This window comes from Somniosus microcephalus, chromosome 31 (assembly GCF_052327205.1).
Source record: "Somniosus microcephalus isolate GS21.2 chromosome 31, FLI_Smic_1.0, whole genome shotgun sequence".
In the NCBI taxonomy this organism is placed as follows: domain Eukaryota; kingdom Metazoa; phylum Chordata; class Chondrichthyes; order Squaliformes; family Somniosidae; genus Somniosus; species Somniosus microcephalus.
This window is the reverse complement of record NC_141017.1, coordinates 30041040-30061502: the sequence shown is the minus strand read 5'-3', so window position 1 is coordinate 30061502 and position 20463 is coordinate 30041040. Positions and strand designations below refer to the sequence as shown.

General features: G+C 49.1%; 1 protein-coding gene across 1 annotated transcript in view; it reads left to right on the top strand.

Annotated features, from left to right (window-relative positions):
- LOC147097685 (tetratricopeptide repeat protein 39A) overlaps positions 1 to 19422 on the top strand; it is a 78240-nt gene extending 58818 nt beyond the window's left edge. The window contains exons 9-13 of the mRNA XM_085971692.1: positions 1720 to 1828; positions 4863 to 4930; positions 8559 to 8618; positions 16652 to 16813; positions 19327 to 19422. Of these exons, the coding sequence (XP_085827818.1) occupies positions 1720 to 1828; positions 4863 to 4930; positions 8559 to 8618; positions 16652 to 16813; positions 19327 to 19422 (495 nt within the window). The remainder of the gene's footprint in view (positions 1 to 1719; positions 1829 to 4862; positions 4931 to 8558; positions 8619 to 16651; positions 16814 to 19326) is intronic.
- The last annotated feature ends 1041 nt before the right edge of the window (positions 19423 to 20463 follow it).

Here is a 20463-nt window from a genome sequence, read left to right as displayed (position 1 = left end):
GAGTGCGGCTTGTGCTAATTGGAGAGATGACCGGGCCAGTGTGAAACCGATCATGTCACTTTCTTTGCCAATTAGTGTGAATCATTATTTTTGGCCGGGCTAATCAATGTATGATAAATAATGCAACAATGAATGCATCTGGCTTTCTCCAGCATGACTTTTCAGACGCTGTATGAAATCAGTACATGTTACGTGCTTTGATCTATTATGAAAAGGTTTGAGAGGTTAAGTAGCAAAGGGTAATATTCATTGACCATTAAATTGGTGACAAGGCAGGGTGGGCAGGAACTCGGGATTAGTACCAGAAGCAAAAGGGGGAGGTTCAAGGGAGTTTTTTCAGGTAAAGGGTTAATGGGAAATGGAATGCTTTACTACAAGTGGTGATTGAAGTTGCGTTGTTCAGTGGAGATCAATTTTAAAAATTTTGTTCGTGGGATGTAGGTGTCGCTGGCAAGGCCAGCATTTATTGCCCATCCCTAATTGCCCTCGAAGGTGGTGGTGAGCTGCCTTCTTGAACCGCTGCAGTCCGTGTGGTGAAGGCACTCCCACAGTGCTGTTAGGGAGGGAGTTCCAGGATTTTGACCCAGCGACGATGAAGGAACGGCGTTGTATTTCCAAGTCAGGATGGTGTGTGACTTGGAGGGGAACTTGGAGGTGGTGGTGTTCCCATATGCCTGCTGCCCTTGTCCTTCTAGGTGGGAGAGGTCGCGGGTTTGGGAGGTGCTGTTGAAGAAGCCTTGGCGAGTTGCTGCAGTGCATCTTGTAGATGGTACACACTGCAGCCACGGTACGCCGGTGGTGGAGGGAGTGAATGTTTAAGGTGGTGGATGGGGCGCCAATCAAGCGGGCTGCTTTGTCCTGGATGGTGTCGAGCTTCTTGAGTGTTGTTGGAGCTGCACTCATCCAGGCAAGTGGAGAGTATTCCATCACACTCCTGACTTGTGCCTTGTAGATGGTGGAAAGGCTTTGGGGAGTCAGGAGGTGTGACACTATAAAAAGAACAATTTTAAAGGGTTCGGGGAAAGACAATTCGAGTACAGAGCTCCAATGTGTAGTTGGCACCAGCACAGGCCCCATGGCTGAGGCACATTGTAGGGGCAGATTAGAGAGGATTTACTCTGCATATACCCTGTGTCATGATTGATCTGGAAGTTGATGATATGAAATGGGAAGATTCTCATTTCCAATTGGGAAACATCTCGCACCTTGATGAGGGCAACAACAGAAATCACCAAAGTAAATCAATAAATGCTGGTTTTAATGTGGAAGTTGGCAGGATTGAAGCTATTGGAGCGAGGCTGAGAGCCTGATGGTCAACAACTACAGTTTCAGACTTTGAGACCTGAGCAGGAGAGCCGAGTTTGAACCCAAGCCCTTGGCGGTGCCGAGGGGGGGAATGTTTCATCTCGGCCTGTGAAGGATGAGATGTCTTCCTTGGCGCTGGTAGCTCAAGCCAGGACTCTGTGTTTGTGAACTGGACTATTCTGAGCTCCCCTAGCGATTTGAGGGTGGGGGAAAGTCCTAATTTGGCAGAGGGAGGGGAATTAGGTTGGAGGAGGCGGAAGGAATACCTGCATTTGAGTTTCGGGCTGCTCCTTGCAATGTGATGCACTGAAAAACCCGGCCTCTTGTCTACGTGACTCAACTCCGTTAGCCCAACCTTAACGGCTCAAACTCATTGCGCTCTCAATGTGACGTGGCTGATTTGTTTTCCAACAGGAATACGGTCTGGCCCAGTTGCACGATGGAACGCTGGCGCCCAACCTCCGAGCGATTCTGTGCGTCATGCTGCTGCTCTGTTATTACACCTTCCTCACTTTCATACTCGGTAAGGGATTTATTTGAGTCGGACTCCTGCCGTTCTTTTTCTCTTGCATTTTGTTTTCGAAGGGATCTTCTCTCCTTTTTTCCTCGGTCCTCCTGCGCCGTGCACCGCTGCCCGCTGAGAAAATGGGCAATTGACCTGCCCGCCTTCAACCAGTAACTGGTTAAACCGGTAACTGTTAATGCAAGGCCACTGGAAAACAACCAAGTTACTGCAGGATGGAGGCTCCTTCTGGAATATATTTATTTAAGCATTCCAACGCATGATGTTGATTATAGAAACTGTATATTCAGCACAATCCCTAGAATCAACTAAGTGTAATCTGAAAATAATTTAATGTTTCAAATAAAAATGAAGGGGTCACAGTCTCAGGATACGGGGTAGGACATTTAGGACTGAGATGAGGAGAAATTTCTTCACTCAGAGGGTGGTGAACCTGTGGAATTCTCTACCACTGAAGGCTGTGGAGGCCAAGTCACTGAATATATTTAAGAAGGAAATAGATAGATTTCTAGACGCACAAGACATCGGCCCAGAAATTTGGGTCCCAACGTGTGAGTACGGACGGAGTACCCACGCATGGACCCGATGGAAGTGCCGGTTTCTTGCATGCACAGCGCATGCGCGGGAAAACGGCACTTCCGGTCCCCTGAACGAAGGGGTTAAGAGGTGAAACGCGTGCAACATATGAGGCAGCACGTGTGCGTTGAACTTCCGGTTTTTTGACAGGTTTGCCCGTGCGCGAAGGCCTGCACTTTTTCCACATTTAAAAACCAGACGTAAGTACTTAGTTTTAAAAGGTAAGTGTCTATTAATTAAAGTTAGAAAATTTTTTCCACACGTTTATTATTTTTAAAGACTTTACAGTAAGGTAAGTGTATTTTTAGACCCGATTTAAAAAAAAAAAAAAAAAAAAAAAAAAAATTTTCAAAAATGTTATTAATTGTTTAAATTAGTTTTTTTTACAGTTATTAATAGTTCATTTAATTAGTGGGATTTTTAAAAAACTTTTATTTGAAGTTTAAGTACTGTTTTGGGTGCCCGGAGTTTTCATGAGTTTGACAGTTCTTACTATCAAACTCATGAATGAACTTTTGCAACCTCCGATTGGTTGCCCAGTGCTCACGTGATCCCAGCCGGCTCATCGCACTAACTACACCACTGGATCACGCAAGCACGGCGCGCCGGGAGCTGAACCGGGCCACTGACAGGAAATCCACGCAGGCCCAGGCGTCAACGGCCGGCGCGCTATGTAAGTGCAGGTCGGGGGCTTGCACCCGCGGGAAGCCCCCGACCCGAATTTCTGGGCCATCAAGGGGTATGGGGAGAGAGCGGGAATATGGTATTGAGATAGAGGATCAGCCATGATCATATTGAATGGCGGAGCAGGCTCGAATGGCCGACTCCTGCTCCTATTGTTCTATGTTTCTATGAAAGAGCCCTTAAGAACAGGGAAAAGCCATTCAAGGCAGCCACCCCGTCTTGTTTTAATCCCACCTCTCTATCCCTCAATCCCGTGTCTCTCCAGAAAACACGTCAATTCTGCAATCACATGCTTCCAGCGGGGCGTTGCGCACGCAGGGAGCACGGGCGATTGACCTCTGACCCGGGCTTGACCTCTGACCCACACTCCGTTCAAGTGTGGCTTCCCCGCTGGGAGGGCAGCATTGCGGAATTAACCTTCTAGTTTCTACTGGTCAATGCGGTGGCCCCTCCTGCTAATTTATTACACAATTCTGTTGTCATTCATGAGAAGACGAACTGCTTGCCTGCCTTTAATTTTTCTTCATTTCCTACATTTTGACTTCTGGCCTCTGGTATCTTAACCCTTTGCCACAGTAAACATTTTGCCTGTGTCGGCTGTGTTAATCTGCTTCAGAATCTTGAAGACATTAATGAAGTAACCGTTTATTTTTTTTAAATTCATTATCGGGATGTGGGCATCGCTGGCAAGGCCAGCATTTATTGCCCATCCCTAGTTGCCCCCTGAGAAGGTGGCAGTGAGCTGCCTTCTTGAACCGCTGCAGTCTGTGTGGTGAAGGTGCTCCCACAGTGCTGTTAGGGAGGGAGTTCCAGGATTTTGACCCAGTGACGGTGAAGGGTCGGCTGAATGTGACTTGGAGGGGAACTTGGAGGTGGTGGTGTTCCCTTGCACCTGCTGCCCTTGTCCTTCTAGGTGATAAGAGGTCGGGGTTTTGGGAGGGCTTTTTTTTTATTCGTTCATGGGATGTGGGCGTCACTGGCAAGGCCAGCATTTATTGCCCATCCCTAATTGCCCTTGAGAAGTGGTGGCGAGCCGCTTTCTTGAACCTCTGCAGTCCCGTGTGGTGAAGGTGCTCCCACAGTGCTGTTCCAGAGGGAGCTCCAAGATTTTGACCCAGCGACGATGAAGGAACGGCCGATATACTTCGAAGTCAGGATGGTGTGTGACTTGGAGGAAAACTTGGAGGTGGTGGTGTTCCCAGGCGCCTGCGGCCCTTGTCCTTCTAGGCAGAAGAGGTCGCCGGTTTGGGAGGTGCTGCCGAAGAAGCCTTGGCGAGTTGCTGCATTGCATCTTGTAGACGGTACACACTGCAGCCACGGTACGCCGGTGGTGGAGGGAGTGAATGTTTAAGGTGGTGGATGGGGTGCCAATCAAGCGGGCTGCTTGGTCCTGGATGGTGTCGAGCTCCTTGAGTGTTGTTGGAGCTGCACTCATCCAGGCTATTATGATTGTTATTGTATAATTAGCAGCTTTATTTAATGGATCTTGATTTCTCCCAAACTGGGCAATCCGCCTCCAGCTGCTGTTTTCTATGGAGTTTCCCTTTTCCTGGTGGATTGATGCGGGTGTTGTCAGACGTAACTTCCTGCCTGAGGGTTCTCCCGCACAGTGAATTCCCGCTCGGAGGCCGTGCTGAGGAGAGCCCTGATGCTGCCCTCTGGGCGATCAAGTTGGAGGTTTAATCACATCGGGCCACTCCTCTGTTCCTTGCAGCCCCAAGCACCCAGACTCTGAAATGCTGCTTTAACGCTGCTTGTTTTCCCTTGGCTTTAGGAACAGGAGAGGAGGAAGTCACGGACGCGGTGGTTCTGCTTCAGCCCTACCTCACTCGATATCCCAAGGTAGGAGCCGCACCTCCTCGCTGGTTTTTAATGTTTAACCAATGACATTGATGCAGTCTGGGGTTCGGCCTGTCTCTTTAAGGTCACTACCCAAGTACTTCCCATGGGAGTCCAGCTCTTTGTAGTTCCTTATAAATTCCTGAAGTGAATGAGAGGGCAGTATGTTGCGTGTACGTTTCAGGCTGCCGGTCAGAACCCTTGAATTGCTTGTCTCTCTCTGTTTGTTTTATATCAGTAATGGTGTGTGACACCCGTGTGCTGATGCAAGATTTTTTTTATATGAATAGAGATAGATTTGAGATGTTTGATCATAGAGAATAGAAAGATAGACTTGCATTTCTATAGCACCTATCACAACCTCAGGACTCCCCAAAGCGCTTTACAGCCAATGAAGTATTTTTGCAGTGGGGTCACTGTTGTAATGTGGGAAACGCGGCAGCCGATTTGCGCACAGCAAGCTCCCACAAATAGCAATGTGATAATGACCCAGATAAACTGTTTCAGTGATGTTGGTTGAGGGATAAATATTGGGCCAGGACACCGGGGAGAACTCCCCTGCTCCTCTTCGCAACAGTGCCACGGGATTTTTTTATGTCCACCTGAGAGAACGGTCTTATAGAGGTCTTTAAAATTATGAAAGAGTGGATACAGAGAGTGTTTCCACTTGTGGGGAAGAGCAAAACTAGAGGTCATAAATATAAGATAGTCACTAATAAATCCAATAGGGAATTCAGGAGAAACTTCTTTACCCAGAGAGTGGTGAGAATGTGGAACTCGCTACCACAGGGAGTGGTTGAGGCGAATAGTATAGATGCATTTAAGGGGAAGCTAGACAAGCATATGACGGAGAAGGGAATAGATGGCTATGCTGATAGAGTTAGATGAGGAAGGATGGGAGGAGGCTCGAGTGGAGCATAAACACCGGCATGGACTGGTTGGGCCGAATGGCCTGTTTCTAGGCTGTATATTCTACCTAATTCTATGAGGTCAATCATGTCCTCTCCTGGTGTCCATGCAGAGCGCACACATGCTCTCGAGCACCCACACACACACAATTTTCAGAAGGATGGTGATCAGCGCTGAGAACCCTGGCTGCTTTGTTTTTTTGACCCCACTCCCAGCTCGCCGCTTGGGCGCCGATTGTCTGCTCTGGCGGGGATGGGCTACCCCAAGCACTGACCGCGAATTAAATCTTAGGCTTTCTAGTCTGTGTGGCTCGGCGGGCACAACCCATTATAAACCAGGAGAGCTACGAGTGTCCTCGATCCTATTTCCCTACCTCTCACCGTCAGCACTGCACCAGGACTACTGCACAAAGTTGCAGCTTTGTAAAATGGAAGAACCAAAGCTTGGCAGTGAATTGAAGGCTGTGATTCAAGCTGGGCCTCCTGCTCGATCGAGTAACTGTTCTATAACTCGCTGCCACCCAGCCATAAACCCTGAGCTAATTCCATGGATGACTTGTAATAGCAGCAATTACTTTTTGCCAACTATTGTTCTGCCCGGGACATTTTATGTGGAGATAATCTGGCCGTGGAACGTTTGGCTCCCAACCCATTCTCGTTGGTTTGAATCCCAGTTCAAAGACCCACTCCTTTCACTTAACCTACTGCCATGGGTTTTCACATTGACCTCAAGACTGACTCCGTGACACTTTTCAGCGCCAATTTGATCGGAGGTAGATTGCAGAAAAATGAGCTCTGTCCGACAGACTAATATCCCTCTGCTTGCTCAAGTATAGAGTAAGCCGGTGGGGGGGGTGCGGGGGCGAGATCTGTGCTAAGAAGTGACCTGCCCTCCTTCCTCGTGGCATTGAGCCTTGCTGGGACAACCTTTCTTGGCTGTAAGTAGCAATTGGGCCACGCTGCTACTGGGTACCGCATCTGGCCACTTCACCAACAGTCCTTGTACACCTCCCCGCAACCCCCCCCCCCGCCCCGCCACCCGCCTTTCCATCACTAACATATCACCATCTACAGAATCTTTCCCAGGTTACATCACTTTTGGCTCATGGTTCTCGCGCTTGCAGCCATTGTACAAGAAGTTCCAAGAACCAGGAGGTCACCCCGAGGACGGGGGAAGGGGGGGGATTGGAAACTGGGGGCGGGGAACAGGAGGAAAGAAAGAAAGACTTGCATTTCAATAGCGCCCTTCTTGACCACCGGACGCCCCAAAGCGCTTTACTTTACAGCCAATGAAGTACTTTTTGGAGTGCAGTCACTGTTGTAATGTGGGAAACGCGGCAGTCAATCTGCGCACAGCAAGCTCCCACAAACAGCAATGTGATAACGACCAGATAATCTGTTTTTGTTATGTTGGTTGAGGGATAAATATTGGCCCTAGGACACCGGGGATAACTTCCCCTGCTCTTCTTCAAAATAGTGCCATGGGATCTTTTACGTCCACCTGTTTTCAGTGATGTGGATTGAGCGATAACCAGGACACTGAAGGTGGGGGAACGATTTGTGGAGGAGAAACTGGAGATCGGAGGATCTTTGATTCCGCCACTGGTAACTGGCTGAAATTGCACTGGTAACTAATTAGAATAGTGGTAACGCTCCGATTCCCCTCCTAACCAACAGTAATCCAATGACTCGCTGATGGGCTAGATGGCACTGCCCTCTGCTACCTTGCCCCGAGTAGCTGTTTTTCATGTGCAAGCGTGGGCGTTGAATGTTGGCGAGCTTTTTTGTGCATGGAGGGCCTCACAGCTGAGTCTTGCCCTGGCTTCACGTGCGCGCCGCCGTCCCTATTTTATTGGGAGCCAGTAGCGGCTTGCTCGGGTTGCCAGCCCCCCAGGATTGGCCGGGAGTCTCCTGGACACTGCCGCGAGCAACCCAGGAGAAAATCCATTGGGAGGTTAATAAATAATTGGTGCGTTTTGTTTTTTTTTCTCTCTCTCGCTTTTTGTTTAATGTTATAAAATATTGGAGGTGGCGGGGAGGTCATGTGACCGGGCGGGGTTCAGTTGCAGTCGGGAGGTCATGTGATGAAACTCTAATAAAATTCTAACAGGATTAGACGGACTAGATGCAGGAAGGATGTTCTTGTCATGGAGGGAGTGCAGTGAAGATTCACCAGGCTGATACCTGGGATGGCATGAATGACGTATGAGGAGAGATTGGGCTTATATTCGCTGGAGTTTAGAAGAATGAGCGGGGATCTCATTGAAACTTATAAAATTCTAACAGGACTAGACAGACTAGATGCAGGAAGGATGTTCCCGATGGCGGGGGAGTCCAGAACCAGGGGTCACAGTCTAAGGATAAGGGGTAAGCCATTTAGGACAGAGATGAGGAGGAATTTCTTCACCCAGAGAGTGGTGAACCTGTGGAATTCTCTACCACAGAAGGCAGTTGAGGCCAATTCATTAAATATATTCAAGAAGGAGTTGGATATATTTCTTAAGGCTAAAGGGATCAAGGGATATGGGGAGAAAGCAGGGACAGGGTACTGAGTTTGGATGATCAGCCATGATCTCATTAAATGGCGGAGCGGGTTCGAGGGGCCGAATGGCCTACTCCTGCTCCTATCTTCTATGTAAACCTCCAGGAACACGGCCAATCAGAGTTGGCAGCCCTATGATTTGCTAATGAGATCCTGATGCCTTTTTTTGTTGTTGTTGCAGGGTGCAATATTCCTGTTCTTTTCGGGGAGAATTGAAGAGATCAAAGGCAACCTCGATGAGGTAAGGACCCTCCCCGTGAGGACCTGCGACTGTTGTTGGGGCTGGGGCCGCCTCTCTGGGCTCGGAGGAGCTGCCACGAGAGGCTGCAGCTACCCAGCGGAAGACCCAACGCTCTTGCGTTCGTGACGTGGAGTCCCAAATATCTTTTCAATAGTCCCTGTGATTTTGTAATTGGAATCATAACTGACGTAAGAAAATTACTAGGCACTTGGTCTAAACAAAGCTTTAATCAACTGTTTTACAACATGGAGGTCTAGTTGTGTCCTTCACTAGTTCCTGTTAAGAATGTCCTGCGCAAGCTGGGCCCGTGCCCGAGTATTTATACTCTCCCTGGACAGCGCAACCTGCAGGCCGCTCAGTATTAGTTCATAAGTCTTTCTTTCATGAATGACTGATTCATGTCAATAACGATCAGGAAAGATTGAACAGGCTGGGACATTTTTCCCTTTAGAAAAGAGATGGCTGAGGGGTGACCCTAATTGAGACCTTTTTAAAATTATGAAGAGGCTTGATCGGGTAGACATAGAGCAGATGTTTCCGCTTCTGGGGAAGTCCGAAACTAGGGGTCATAAATGTAAGATTTTTAAAAAATATTCGTTCATGGGATGTGGGCGTCGCTGCCAAGGCCGGCATTTATTGCCCATCCCTAATTGCCCTCGAGAAGGTGGTGGCGAGCCGCTGCAGTCCGATGGTCACTAATAAATCCAATAGGGAATTCTGGAGAAACCTCTACCCAGCGAGTGGTTAGAATGTAGAACTCGCTACCACAGGGAGTAGTTGAGGCGAATAGCGTAGATGCATTTAAGGGCAAGCCAGAGAAGTACACGAGGGAGAAAGGAATAGTGGTGTATGCCGATGGGGTGAGATGAAGTAGGGTGGGAGTAGGCTCGTGTGGAGCATAAACACCAGCAGAGATCAGTTGGGTGGAATGGCTTTTTTCTCTGCTGTGAATTCTTGCCTCTCTCCATCACAAACTTTCTTTGTTAATTATGTTGTGTTCACTGCTGCTGTGAACTCTCCACTCTTGCTCTGCTCAAGGCCCAGAGAGCCCCCCCCCCCCGCCCACCTTCTACACTCATTTAGCTGGGCTGAAAACAACCTCCATCTCATCATCTCCAACTCTAACTCATTCATTAATAAGGGGAAAAAAACACTAGTGGGCGTAGTCTATAGGCCTCCGAACAGTAGCAACTCTGTTGGATGGAGTATCAATCAGGAAATAGTTGAGGCTTGTAATAAGGGAACATCTATAATTATGGGGGATTTTAACTATCATATTAATTGGACAAATCAAATTGGGCAGGGCTGCCTTGAGGATGAGTTCATTGAGTGTATTAGGGATGGGTTCCTTGAGCAGTATGTAACTGAACCGACCAGGGGGCAGGCAACCTTGGATCTGGTCCTGTGTAACGAGACAGGATTAATTAAAAATGTCCTAGTAAAGGATCCCCTTGGAATGAGTGACCATAACATGGTTGACTTCCATATTCAATTAGAGGGTGAGAAGGTTGGATCTCAAACAAGCGTGCTAAGCTTGAATAAAGGAGACTATGAAGGTATGAGAGCGGAATTGAGTAGAGTGGATTGGGAAAATAGATTAAAGGGTAAGACGATACATGATCAGTGGTGTACATTTAAGGAGTTATTTTACAACTTCCAAAAAAAATACATTCCACTGAGAAGAAAAGGGTGTAAAAGAAAAGACAGCCATCCGTGGCTAAGTAAAGAAATTAAGGATAGTATTCGACTAAAAACAAGGGCATATAAGGTAGCCAAATCTAGTGGGAGGATAGAGGATTGGGAAAACTTTAAAAGACAGCAAAAAATAACAAAAAGATTGATTAAGAAAGGGAAGATAGATTATGAAAGTAAATGAGCAAAAAATATAAAAACAGATAGTAAGAGTTTTTATAGTTATATAAAAAGAAAAAGGGTGGCTAAAGTAAATGTTGGTCCCTTAGAGGATGAGACCGGGAAATTAATGGTGGGAAATATGGAGATGGCAAAAACACTGAATATTTTACATCAGTCTTTACAGTAGAAGACACTAAGAATATCCCAACACTGGACAAACAGGGGGCTAAAGGGGGGGAGGAGCTAAAAACGATCAAAATCACTAAGGAAGTGGTACTCGGTAAAATAATGGGACTCAAGGCAGATAAATCACCTGGACCTGATGGCTTACATCCTAGGGTCTTGAGGGAAGTGGCGGTAGGGATTGTGGATGCATTGGTAATAATTTTCCAAAACTCCCTGGACTCGGCAAAGGTCCCGGCAGACTGGAAAACTGCTAATGTAACACCCTTATTTAAAAAGGGCAGTAGACAGAAGGCTGGAAACTATAGACCGGTTAGCCTAACATCTGTGGTAGGTAAAATTTTGGAGTCCATTATTAAGGAGACAGTAACAGGACATTTGGATAATCATAATTTAATAGGACAAAGTCAGCATGGTTTTATGAAGGGGAAGTCATGTTTGACAAATTTGCTGGAGTTCTTTGAGGAAGTAACGTATAGGGTGGATAAAGGGGAACCAGTGGACGTAGTGTATTTAGACTTCCAAAAGGCATTTGACAAGGTGCCACAAAAGATTATTGCTTAAGATAAAAAATCATGGGATTGGGGGTAATATTCTGGCATGGATAGAGAATTGGCTATCTAACAGAAGGCAGAGAGTTGGGATAAATGGTTCATTCTCAGACTGGCAATCAGTAACTAGTGGTGTTCCGCAGAGGTCAGTGCTGGGTCCCCAACTCTTTACAATCTATATTAACGATTTGGAGGAGGGGACCAAGTGTAACATATCAAAGTTTGCAGATGATACTAAGATGGGAGGGAAAGTAGTGAGTGAGGAGGACATAAAAAACCTGCAAGGGGACATAGACAGGCTAAGTAAGTGGGCAGAGATTTGGCAGATGGAATACAATACTGGAAAGTGTGAGGTTATGCACTTGGCAGGAAAAATCATAGAGCAAGTTATTATCTTAATGGCAAGAAACTGGAAAGTACTGAAGTACAAAGGGATCTGGGGGTCCTGGTGCACGACACTCAAAAGGTTAGTATGCAGGTGCAGCAAGTGATTAAGAAGGCCAATGGAATGTTGGCTTTCATTGCTAGGGGGATAGAATATAAAAATAGGGAGGTATTGCTTCAGTTGTACAAGGTATTGGTGAGACCGCACCTGGAATACTGCGTACAGTTTTGGTGTCCATACTTAAGAAAGGACATACTTGCTCTCGAGTCAGTACAAAGAAGGTTCACTCGGTTAATCCCGGGGATGAGGGGATGGGCATATGAGGAGAGGTTGAGTAGATTGGGACTCTACTCATTGGAGTTCAGAAGAATGAGAGGCGATCTTATTGAAACATATAAGATTGTGAAGGGGTTGGATCGGGTGGAAGCGGGAAGATGTTCCCGATGATGGGTGAAACTAGAACTAGGGGGCATAGTCTTAGAATAAGGGGCTGCTCTTTCAAAACTGAGATGAGGAGGAACTACTTCACTCGGAGGGTGGTAGATCCATGGAATATGCTGCCCCAAAAAGCTGTAGAAGCTACATCATTACATAAATTTAAAACAGAAATAGACAGTTTCCTAGAAGTAAAGGGAATTAAAGGTTACGGGGAGCGGGCAGGAATTTGGACATGAGTCTAGGTTCGGATCGGTCATGGCCCTGTGGGTAGCGGAGCGGGCCCAGGGGCCGTGTAGCCTGATCCTGCTCCTATTTCGTGTGTCTAATTCTGTTAGATTCAGGAGATGGTTGTGTGATAGTGGATTGGCGGTTAGGATCAGATCAGCCATGATCTTATTGAATGGCGGAGCAGGCTCGAGGGGCTGATTGGCCTACTCCTGCTCCTATTTCTTATGTTCTTATGTTCTTTCCCAATGCGTCAGAGGTCGTAGAACTCCTTGCTCCCCTCTGTCTTCTCCTCTGGCTTTTCAAACTCAAGCTTGCCAACACCTAATATCTTGATTTTTATCTCGATTTTCACTCGCCAACCTTGCACCGTGGATGTGGTTTCACCAAGTTTCTCCATAACAATATGTTTCCCCAAGAGTTTAAAGGTTAGCGTAGCAGCAAAAGTTTTTTTTTCTTTTGGTAAATAACACTCCCTCCCTTAACGAAGGAATAGAAACAAAAGAAAAAAGCTCCCACCTGGAGGAAGATATTTAAGTTTTTCTCTCACTTCCAATGGAGACCTTCATTTTTGGTGTCCTCGGAGCTGGGAGAGGTTGCATAGAAACATAGACGATAGGAGCAGGTGTAGGCCATTCGGCCCCTCGAGCCTGTTCCACCATTCAATGAGATCATGTCTGATCATCCAAATTCAGTACCCTGTCCCTGCTTTCTCCCCATACCCCTTGATCCCAGTTCACAACAAGACTCTTGGGGAGTGCAGCACTGAAAGCACTGCCAATTGGCGCCCCAACTGGCCCTTGGTACTAATCCGAAGGGACTCAAGAGTATGTTTTATTTATTCATTCATGGGATTTGGGCGTCGCTGGCAAGGCCGGCATTTATTGCCCGTCCCTAATTGCCCTTGAGAAGGTGGTGGTGAGCCGCCTTCTTGAACCGCTGCAGTCCGTGTGGTGAAGGTGCTCCCACAGTGCTGTTAGGGAGGGAGTTCCAGGATTTTGACTCCGCGACGATGAAGGAATGGCGATATATTTTCCAAGTCAGACGGTGTGTGACTTGGAGGTGGTGGTGTTCCCATGTGCCTGCTGCCCTTGTCCTTCTAGGTGGTAGAGGTTGCCTGTCTGCTCTTTAAAATCTTTATACTCATAAACGTTTAAAAAAGCTGAAACTAAATATCCCCTGGTGGTTAAGGGAATAAATATACTGCCAAAGTGTCAATACTGAGCTATACAGACCAGCAAGAACATAACGCAAGAAATGGGAGCAGGACTCGGCCATTCGGCCCCTCGAGCCTGCTCCACCATTCAATAAGATCATGGCTGATCATCGACCTCAACTCCACTTCCCTGCACTATCCCCATATCCCTTGATTCCCTTAATATTCAAAAATCTATCGATCTCTGTCTTAAATATACTCAATGACTGAGCCTCCACAGCCCTCTGGGGTAGAGAATTCCAAAGATTCACCACCCTCTGAGTGAAGAAATTCCTCCTCATCTCAGTCCTAAATGACTGGCCCCTTATTCTGAGATTGTGACCCCTGGTTCTCGACTCCCCAGCCAGGGGAAACATCCTCCCTGCATCTACCCTGTCAAGCCCTGTAAGCAAGGTTGTGGGTTGAATCCCCGGTATGTACTGAGCAACGTGGGGTGGTTGTAGGGGTGCTGCAAGTGACTTTGATCTCTCTCAGCTAGAGGGGGAGAACATTTAGTGATGGGGTTTCTCTCCCCCCTGATTGCTATTCTCTAACCCTGCTGGAAAGCACAGATTGAGTGAGGACATGGATTGGGTTTGGCTGTGAGGATCTGTGTGGTAAAATAGCCTGTTAACACTCAGAGGGCTGGATTTTCATTGAGTTGTGGAGTCGGGATTGGAGGCGTGTGGGTGTTTAAAATCCCGAAATTGGGGGTCCCGCCCCCAACCCGCCTCCATGCCAGTTTCAAAGGAGGTGGGTACCCGCCCCACACTGGGACCCAGGAAGGGGATTAGTGCCAATTAACTGCCTGTTAACAGGTAGTTAACAAGCAGTTTTTAGCCTAATCCCTATTTTCATTGTTGAAATGTGGGATTCCCGACGGCTCCAAACCACGTCAAGTTAGCGAGGCGGGCCGTCGGGATGAAGGGCTTGGAGGGGTCGAGATGTCCGGTGTTCAGGTGAGTGATGGGTGCATGAGTGCAGAGGTAAGTGAGTTTGGTGTGTGTAAAGTGTTTAAAGAAGTTCTACTAACCTTTACAGCCTTCCTTCCTTCAGGTCTCTGGAGTCCCTCATCTCACCGGCACAGAAAGCAGAATGGCCGCCAGCTGTCAAAATCTGCAGCCTCTGTTTTCTGTCCCGGGGAGATCTCTAAATCATCCTGAGAGGAAGGAATTAACCTGGAGTACAGATTGTCAGTGTTTGACAGCTTCAAACAGCTGTGAAACGCTGATATTTCATCTGTCAAACTCGATGGAGGCGGGACTACAACCCCAAAAGTTGTAGTCCTGCCACCTACCTGCCTCCTCAATGAAAATCCAGCCCTCGGTGTCCATTTGGGGGAGGTAGTAGATGGCAGCTAGGACCTTTTTGGAACTGGACCCTCGGCAAGAATCAACTGCTTCAGGAGAAGATGGGAGAAAATGTTAAGCAAAATAGAAAACCAAACTCGGTGATTTGTTTCGTTGCAAATGTTTCTCGGTGACTGACTGCTCTGAAGCAGTTTTTGGAGGGGCCATTCATGACTGTCCCAGGGGCTGAGCTAGTGAACACTCCCATTGGACCACAAGGCTTCCCCGTTATTGCGGAATTGCTAGTGTCAGACTGACTAACAGGGCTGTTGCCTGAAGGTGAAATCTGACAGTGGGCCAACTGTTAATCTTGATTCTCCTCGCATCAACAATACGCAAGAAAAGGCTGTTTGACCCAAAAACTCATCCCTCGCGTCCCTTACCCTCCCAACTTTCAGCTGCCCGGGCCCAAAGCTCTGGAATTCCCTCCCTAAACCTCTCCGCCTCTCTCTTCTCCTTTTTAAAACACTCCTTTAAAACCTACCTTTTTGACCAAGCTTTTGGTCACCTGCCCTAATATCTCCTTATGTGGCTCGGTGTCAAATTTTGTTTGATAATCGCTCCTGTGAAGCGCCTTGGGATTTAATACTAGATTAAAGGCCCTATATAAATGCAAGTTGTTGTTTGTTGATAATGCCCCTACTCTAAAGCAGATTATCTTCAGCATCCCCATGATCTATTAGTATACATTAAATGGGTTAAGAACATAGGAACAGGGGGAAGCCATTCAGCCCCTCAAGCCTGTTCCACCATTCAATGAGATCATGGCTGATCTGTGACCTAACTCCATGTACCCGCCTTTGCCCCATATCCCTTAATACCTGGTTAACAAAAAGCTATCACTCTCAGATTTAAAATTAACAATTGATCTAGCATCAGTTGCCGTTTGCGGAAGAGAGTTCCAAACTTCTGCTACAACTGTACAGGGCGTTGGTGAGACCATACCTTGAGTACTGCGTCCAGTTTTGGTCTCCTTATTTAAGGAAGGATATACTTGCATTGGAGGCAGTTCAGAGACGATTCACTAGGTTAATTCCAGAGATGAGGGGGTTGACTTATGAAGAAAGGTTGAGCAGGTTGGGCCTATACTCATTGGAGTTTAGAAGAATGAGAGGTGATCTTATTGAAACGTATAAGACACTGAGGGGGCTCGACAAGGTAGATGCAGAGAGGATGTTTCCCCTCGTGGGGAAATCTAGAACGCGGGGGCACAGTTTCAGAATAAAGGGTTGCTGTTTTAGAACTGAGATGAGGAGGAATTTCTTCTCTCAGAGGGTCGTAAATCTGTGGAATTCTCTGCCCCAGAGAGCCGTGGAGGCTGGGTCATTGAATACATTTAAGGTGGAGATAGACAGATTTTTGCAAGATAAGGGAGTGAAGGGTTATGGGGGGCGGGCGGGGAAGTGGCTTTGAGCCCAAGATCAGCCATGATATGATTGAATGGCGGAGCAGGCTCGAGGGGCCAAGTGGCCTTTTCCTGCTCCTATTTCTTATGTTCTACCAACCTTTTGTGTGTAGAAGTGTTTCCTAATTTCACTCCTGAAAGGTCTGGCTCAAACTTTGAGACTATGCCCCCTAGTCCTAGAATCCCCAACCAGCAGAAATAGTTTTTCTCTAAGGACCCTATCAGTTCCCCTTAATATCTTGAAAACTTTGATCAGATCACTCCTTAACCGTCTAAATTCCTAGTTGGTTGTATTGGTTAGTACCATTTGTTAAAACATTGGACAGAGGAATTTCAGAACGAACTTGTTGACTTGTTTGTCACTAATATCACGCAGTGCGATTTCACCCCATTTGAAGCCAGAGCAAAGTGGACGTTACAGTAAGTTCTACTTTGTGTGTTTACGCAGGCAATCCGCCGGTTTGAGGAAGGGTGTGCGGCACAGCAAGCCTGGAAGCAGTTCCACCACATGTGCTACTGGGAGCTGATGTGGTGCTTCACTTACAAGCAGGCGTGGAAGGTGGCCTACTTCTACGCAGACCTCCTCAGCAAAGAGAACCGCTGGTCTAAGGTGAGGGCCGCACTAACGGTGGAGTGGCTGGGGGATTACTCTCTGTTGAGCCTCGGTAATGCTGAACGGCCCTACGCCGCGGAATGGTGGGGATACGGGCCCTGCAGCTGAGATTCCCCTGGCACGATGAGCTCCTGATTTGAATGAATGGGCGATCCGACAGAGGTCACGACGATAGGGTCAACGCAGGGAAAACGTTTCCACTTGTGGGAAGACCAAAACAAGAGCTGACGTAAGAAAACTACTAGGCACTTGGTCTAAGCGTTAAACAAAGCTTTAATCAACTGTTTTACAACATGGAGGTCTAGTTGTGTCCTTCACTAGTTCCCGTTAAGAATGTCCTGCGCAAGCTGGGCCCGTGCCCGAGTATTTATACTCTCCCTGGACAGCGCCACCCGCAGGCCGCTCAATATTATTTCATAAGTCTTTCTTTCATGAATGACTGATTCATGTCAAGAGCCACTAACAAATTCAATAAGGAATTCAGGAGAAACTTCTTTACCCATGATGTCATGATCTCCGGGTGCAGAGGATCGGGGGGGGGTTGGAGAAACCGGTAGCGCCGCCGCTAACCTCCTGTTGAATTTCGTGGGAGGCGCGGTTAGCGTCTCGGGGGGCGGGGGGGGGGCGCGAAGTCATTTGCGCCCCGTTAACGCCTCCCATCGGCGGTGCAAACGCGGGGAATTTCGCCCCCCCGTCCCCCCGTCCCCAGATGTATTGATGGGGATTGGACATTTGCTATTTAAAAAAAAAAAAAAATCATTCTTGGGGCGTGTGCGTTGCTGGCAAGGCCGGCATTTATTGCCCATCCCCAGTTACCCCGAGAAGGTGGTGGTGGGCCGCCGCCTTTAACAACATGTTGTCGCGGTTTGATAACAACTGAGTGGCTTGCTGGGCTGCTTCAGAGGGCAGTTAAGAGTCAACAATGCTGTGGGACTGGAGTCACATATAGGCCCAGACCGGGTACGGTCAGCAGGTTTGGCTATTAGTCAAATTTACGATTTACAAGGATGTTGCCAGGACTGGAGAATTTTAACTATGAGGAAAGATTGGATAGGCTGGGAAACAACAACAGAAGACGCTGGAAAAACTCAGCAGGCCAGGCAACATCCGTGGAGAGAGAAATAGAGTCAACGTTTCAGGTCGAAACCCTTCGTCAAGACTGCTGCAGTATTTTGCTATTGGAGAGGCTGGGGTTGTTTTCTTTGGAACGGAGGAGTCTGAGCGGAGACTTAGTTGAGGTGTATAAAATTATTAGGGGCCTAAATAGAAAGGACCTATTTCCCTTAGCAGAGGGGTCAATAACCAGGGGCCACAGATTTAAAGTAATTGGTAGAAGGATTAGAGGGGAGTTGAGGAGAACTTTTTTCACCCAGAGGGTGGTGGGGGTCTGGAACTCACTGCCTGAAAGGGTGGTAGAGGCAGAAACCCTCATCGCATTTAAAAAGTACTTGGATATCTTCTTCTTCTTAGGCAGTCCCTTGGAACCGAGGATGACTGGCTTCCACACTAAAAATGAGTTCTCGGGTGACTGATGAGTCCAATGCGGGACCTACAGTCTCTGTCACTGTTGGGGTTGTCCATGAGGGTCCTGACGTTCCAGATCCCGAACTTCATTTGAAAGGGTGGAAGATGCCTGTGCGTGAATTCTTTTAATGTGGGGTAGCCGTTGCACACCAGCTACCACACGGGCTTGACAGAGCATGGTCCTGGTCCAATGGCAAGGGGATCCAAGGCGATTGGAGACCAGGCTCTGCTACATCGGCCTAGCACACACACAAACATACTGCTACTGTCCTCCTCCCTCCTTCCCACAGGTCCTCTCTGCCTGGGTTTCATAGGCTGCAGTGTGGTCCTCCCGACCCCGCTGCTGGTCCACGCTGCGCCACTCCTGGGCCTCGACCTCGCTGCTGGGCTCGTCCTTAAAAGATATCACGGAACAGTTGCAGAACTTTCTGGATATGCACTTGAAGTGTTGAAACCTACAGGGCTACAGGCCAAGAGCTGGAAAGTGGGATTAGGCCGGGATAGCTCTTTGTCGGCCGGCACAGACACGATGGGCCGAATGGCCTCCTTCTGTGCCGTAAATTTCGATGATTCTATGAAACTGGGTTTGGGTGGGGAGGGGGGAGGGGGAAGGGAAAGCGTGACCCTGCTGCAAAGTGCAGATGCCAGGTGAGAACAAGATCAGACCTGACTGTTACAGCCGCCACAGTCAAGTAGCTTTTATCTGCATGGTTTTAACACCATCATTTACAAATGGTTTCCCCCCTGTTTCCTTCAACAATGTTTACATATCCAACATGCCACTCGGTGTCAAAGAACCTTTAGAAGCATCAATACCGAACAAAATTAGCTTGAGGCCTCAATTAGGATGAGGTCCTGTGAGGAAGGAATAAAAGAACGCACATTTATAACCCTAATTATTTAGCCGCTTATCACAATCCATAAGGTCCAGGAAGACTTCTCCCACAATGAATTGCAGTCTGACAGTTTCTTCTGTTGTTCTTCAGGCGATGTACGTCTACATGAAAGCAGCGTATCTGAGCATGTTACCCGCACATGAATCGAAACCCTTTGGAGACAATGAAGTAGAACTGTTCAGGTAGGTCAAGATTCTTCGAGGCCATCGCCCTCCCGTTGTGCGTGGGATCTCCCCTCTGCATTTTTTCAGTTCCCCATATACCTGTGCATCCCACACAGCCTGCTCCCAGGCCGCCGCCCAATTGTGCTTTGTAAATTTTGAAGATTGTTGGAGACTAGACCAAGTTGGGGGGGGGGGGAGGGGGGGTGCGGGGGAGCATGCCGGGGGGGGGGGGGGAGGAGGGGGGGAGGGCGAGCATGCCAGGGGTGGGGGGGGGTGAGCATGCCAGGGGTGGGGGGGGGGGAGCATGCCGGGGGGTGGGGGGAGGAGTGGGGGGGGGGGAGTATGCCGGGGGTGGGGGGAAGAGGGGGGGGGGGGAGCATGCCGGGGGTGGGGGGAGGAGGGGGGGGAGCATACCGGAGGGGGGGAGGAGGTGGGGGGAGCATGAAGGAGGGGGCATGCCGGGTTAGGGGGGGGAGGGAGGGGAGCATGCCGGGGGTGGGGGGAGGAGTGGGGGGGGGAGCATGCCGGGGGTGGGGTGGGGGGGAGCATGCCGGGGGTGGGGGGAGGAGCGTGGGGGGGGGGGGAGCATGCCGGGGGTGGGGGGAGGAGTGGGGGGGGGGGAGGAGGGGGGTGAGCATGCTGGAGGAGGGGGGGAGCATGCAGGAGGAGGGGGGGGAGGAGTGGGCATGCCGGGTTGGGAGGGAGGGGAGCATGCCGGGGGTGGGGGGAGGAGGGGGGGGGAGCATGCCGGGGGTGGGGTGGGGGGGAGCATGCCGGGGGTGGGGGGAGGAGCGTGGGGGGGGGGGAGCATGGTGGGGGGAGGAGTGGGGGGGGGGGGGAGTATGTGGGGGGAGGAGGGGGGGGGAGCATGCTGGAGGGGGGGGGAGGAGGGGGGGAGCATGCAGGAGGAGGGGGGGGAGGAGGGGGCATGCCGGGTTGGGAGGGGGGAGGGAGGGGAGCATGCCGGGGGTGGGGGGAGGAGGGGGGGGGGAGCATGCCGGGGGGGGGGGGAGGAGGGGGGGGGAGCATGCCGGGGGTGGGGGAGCATGCCGGGGGTGGGGGG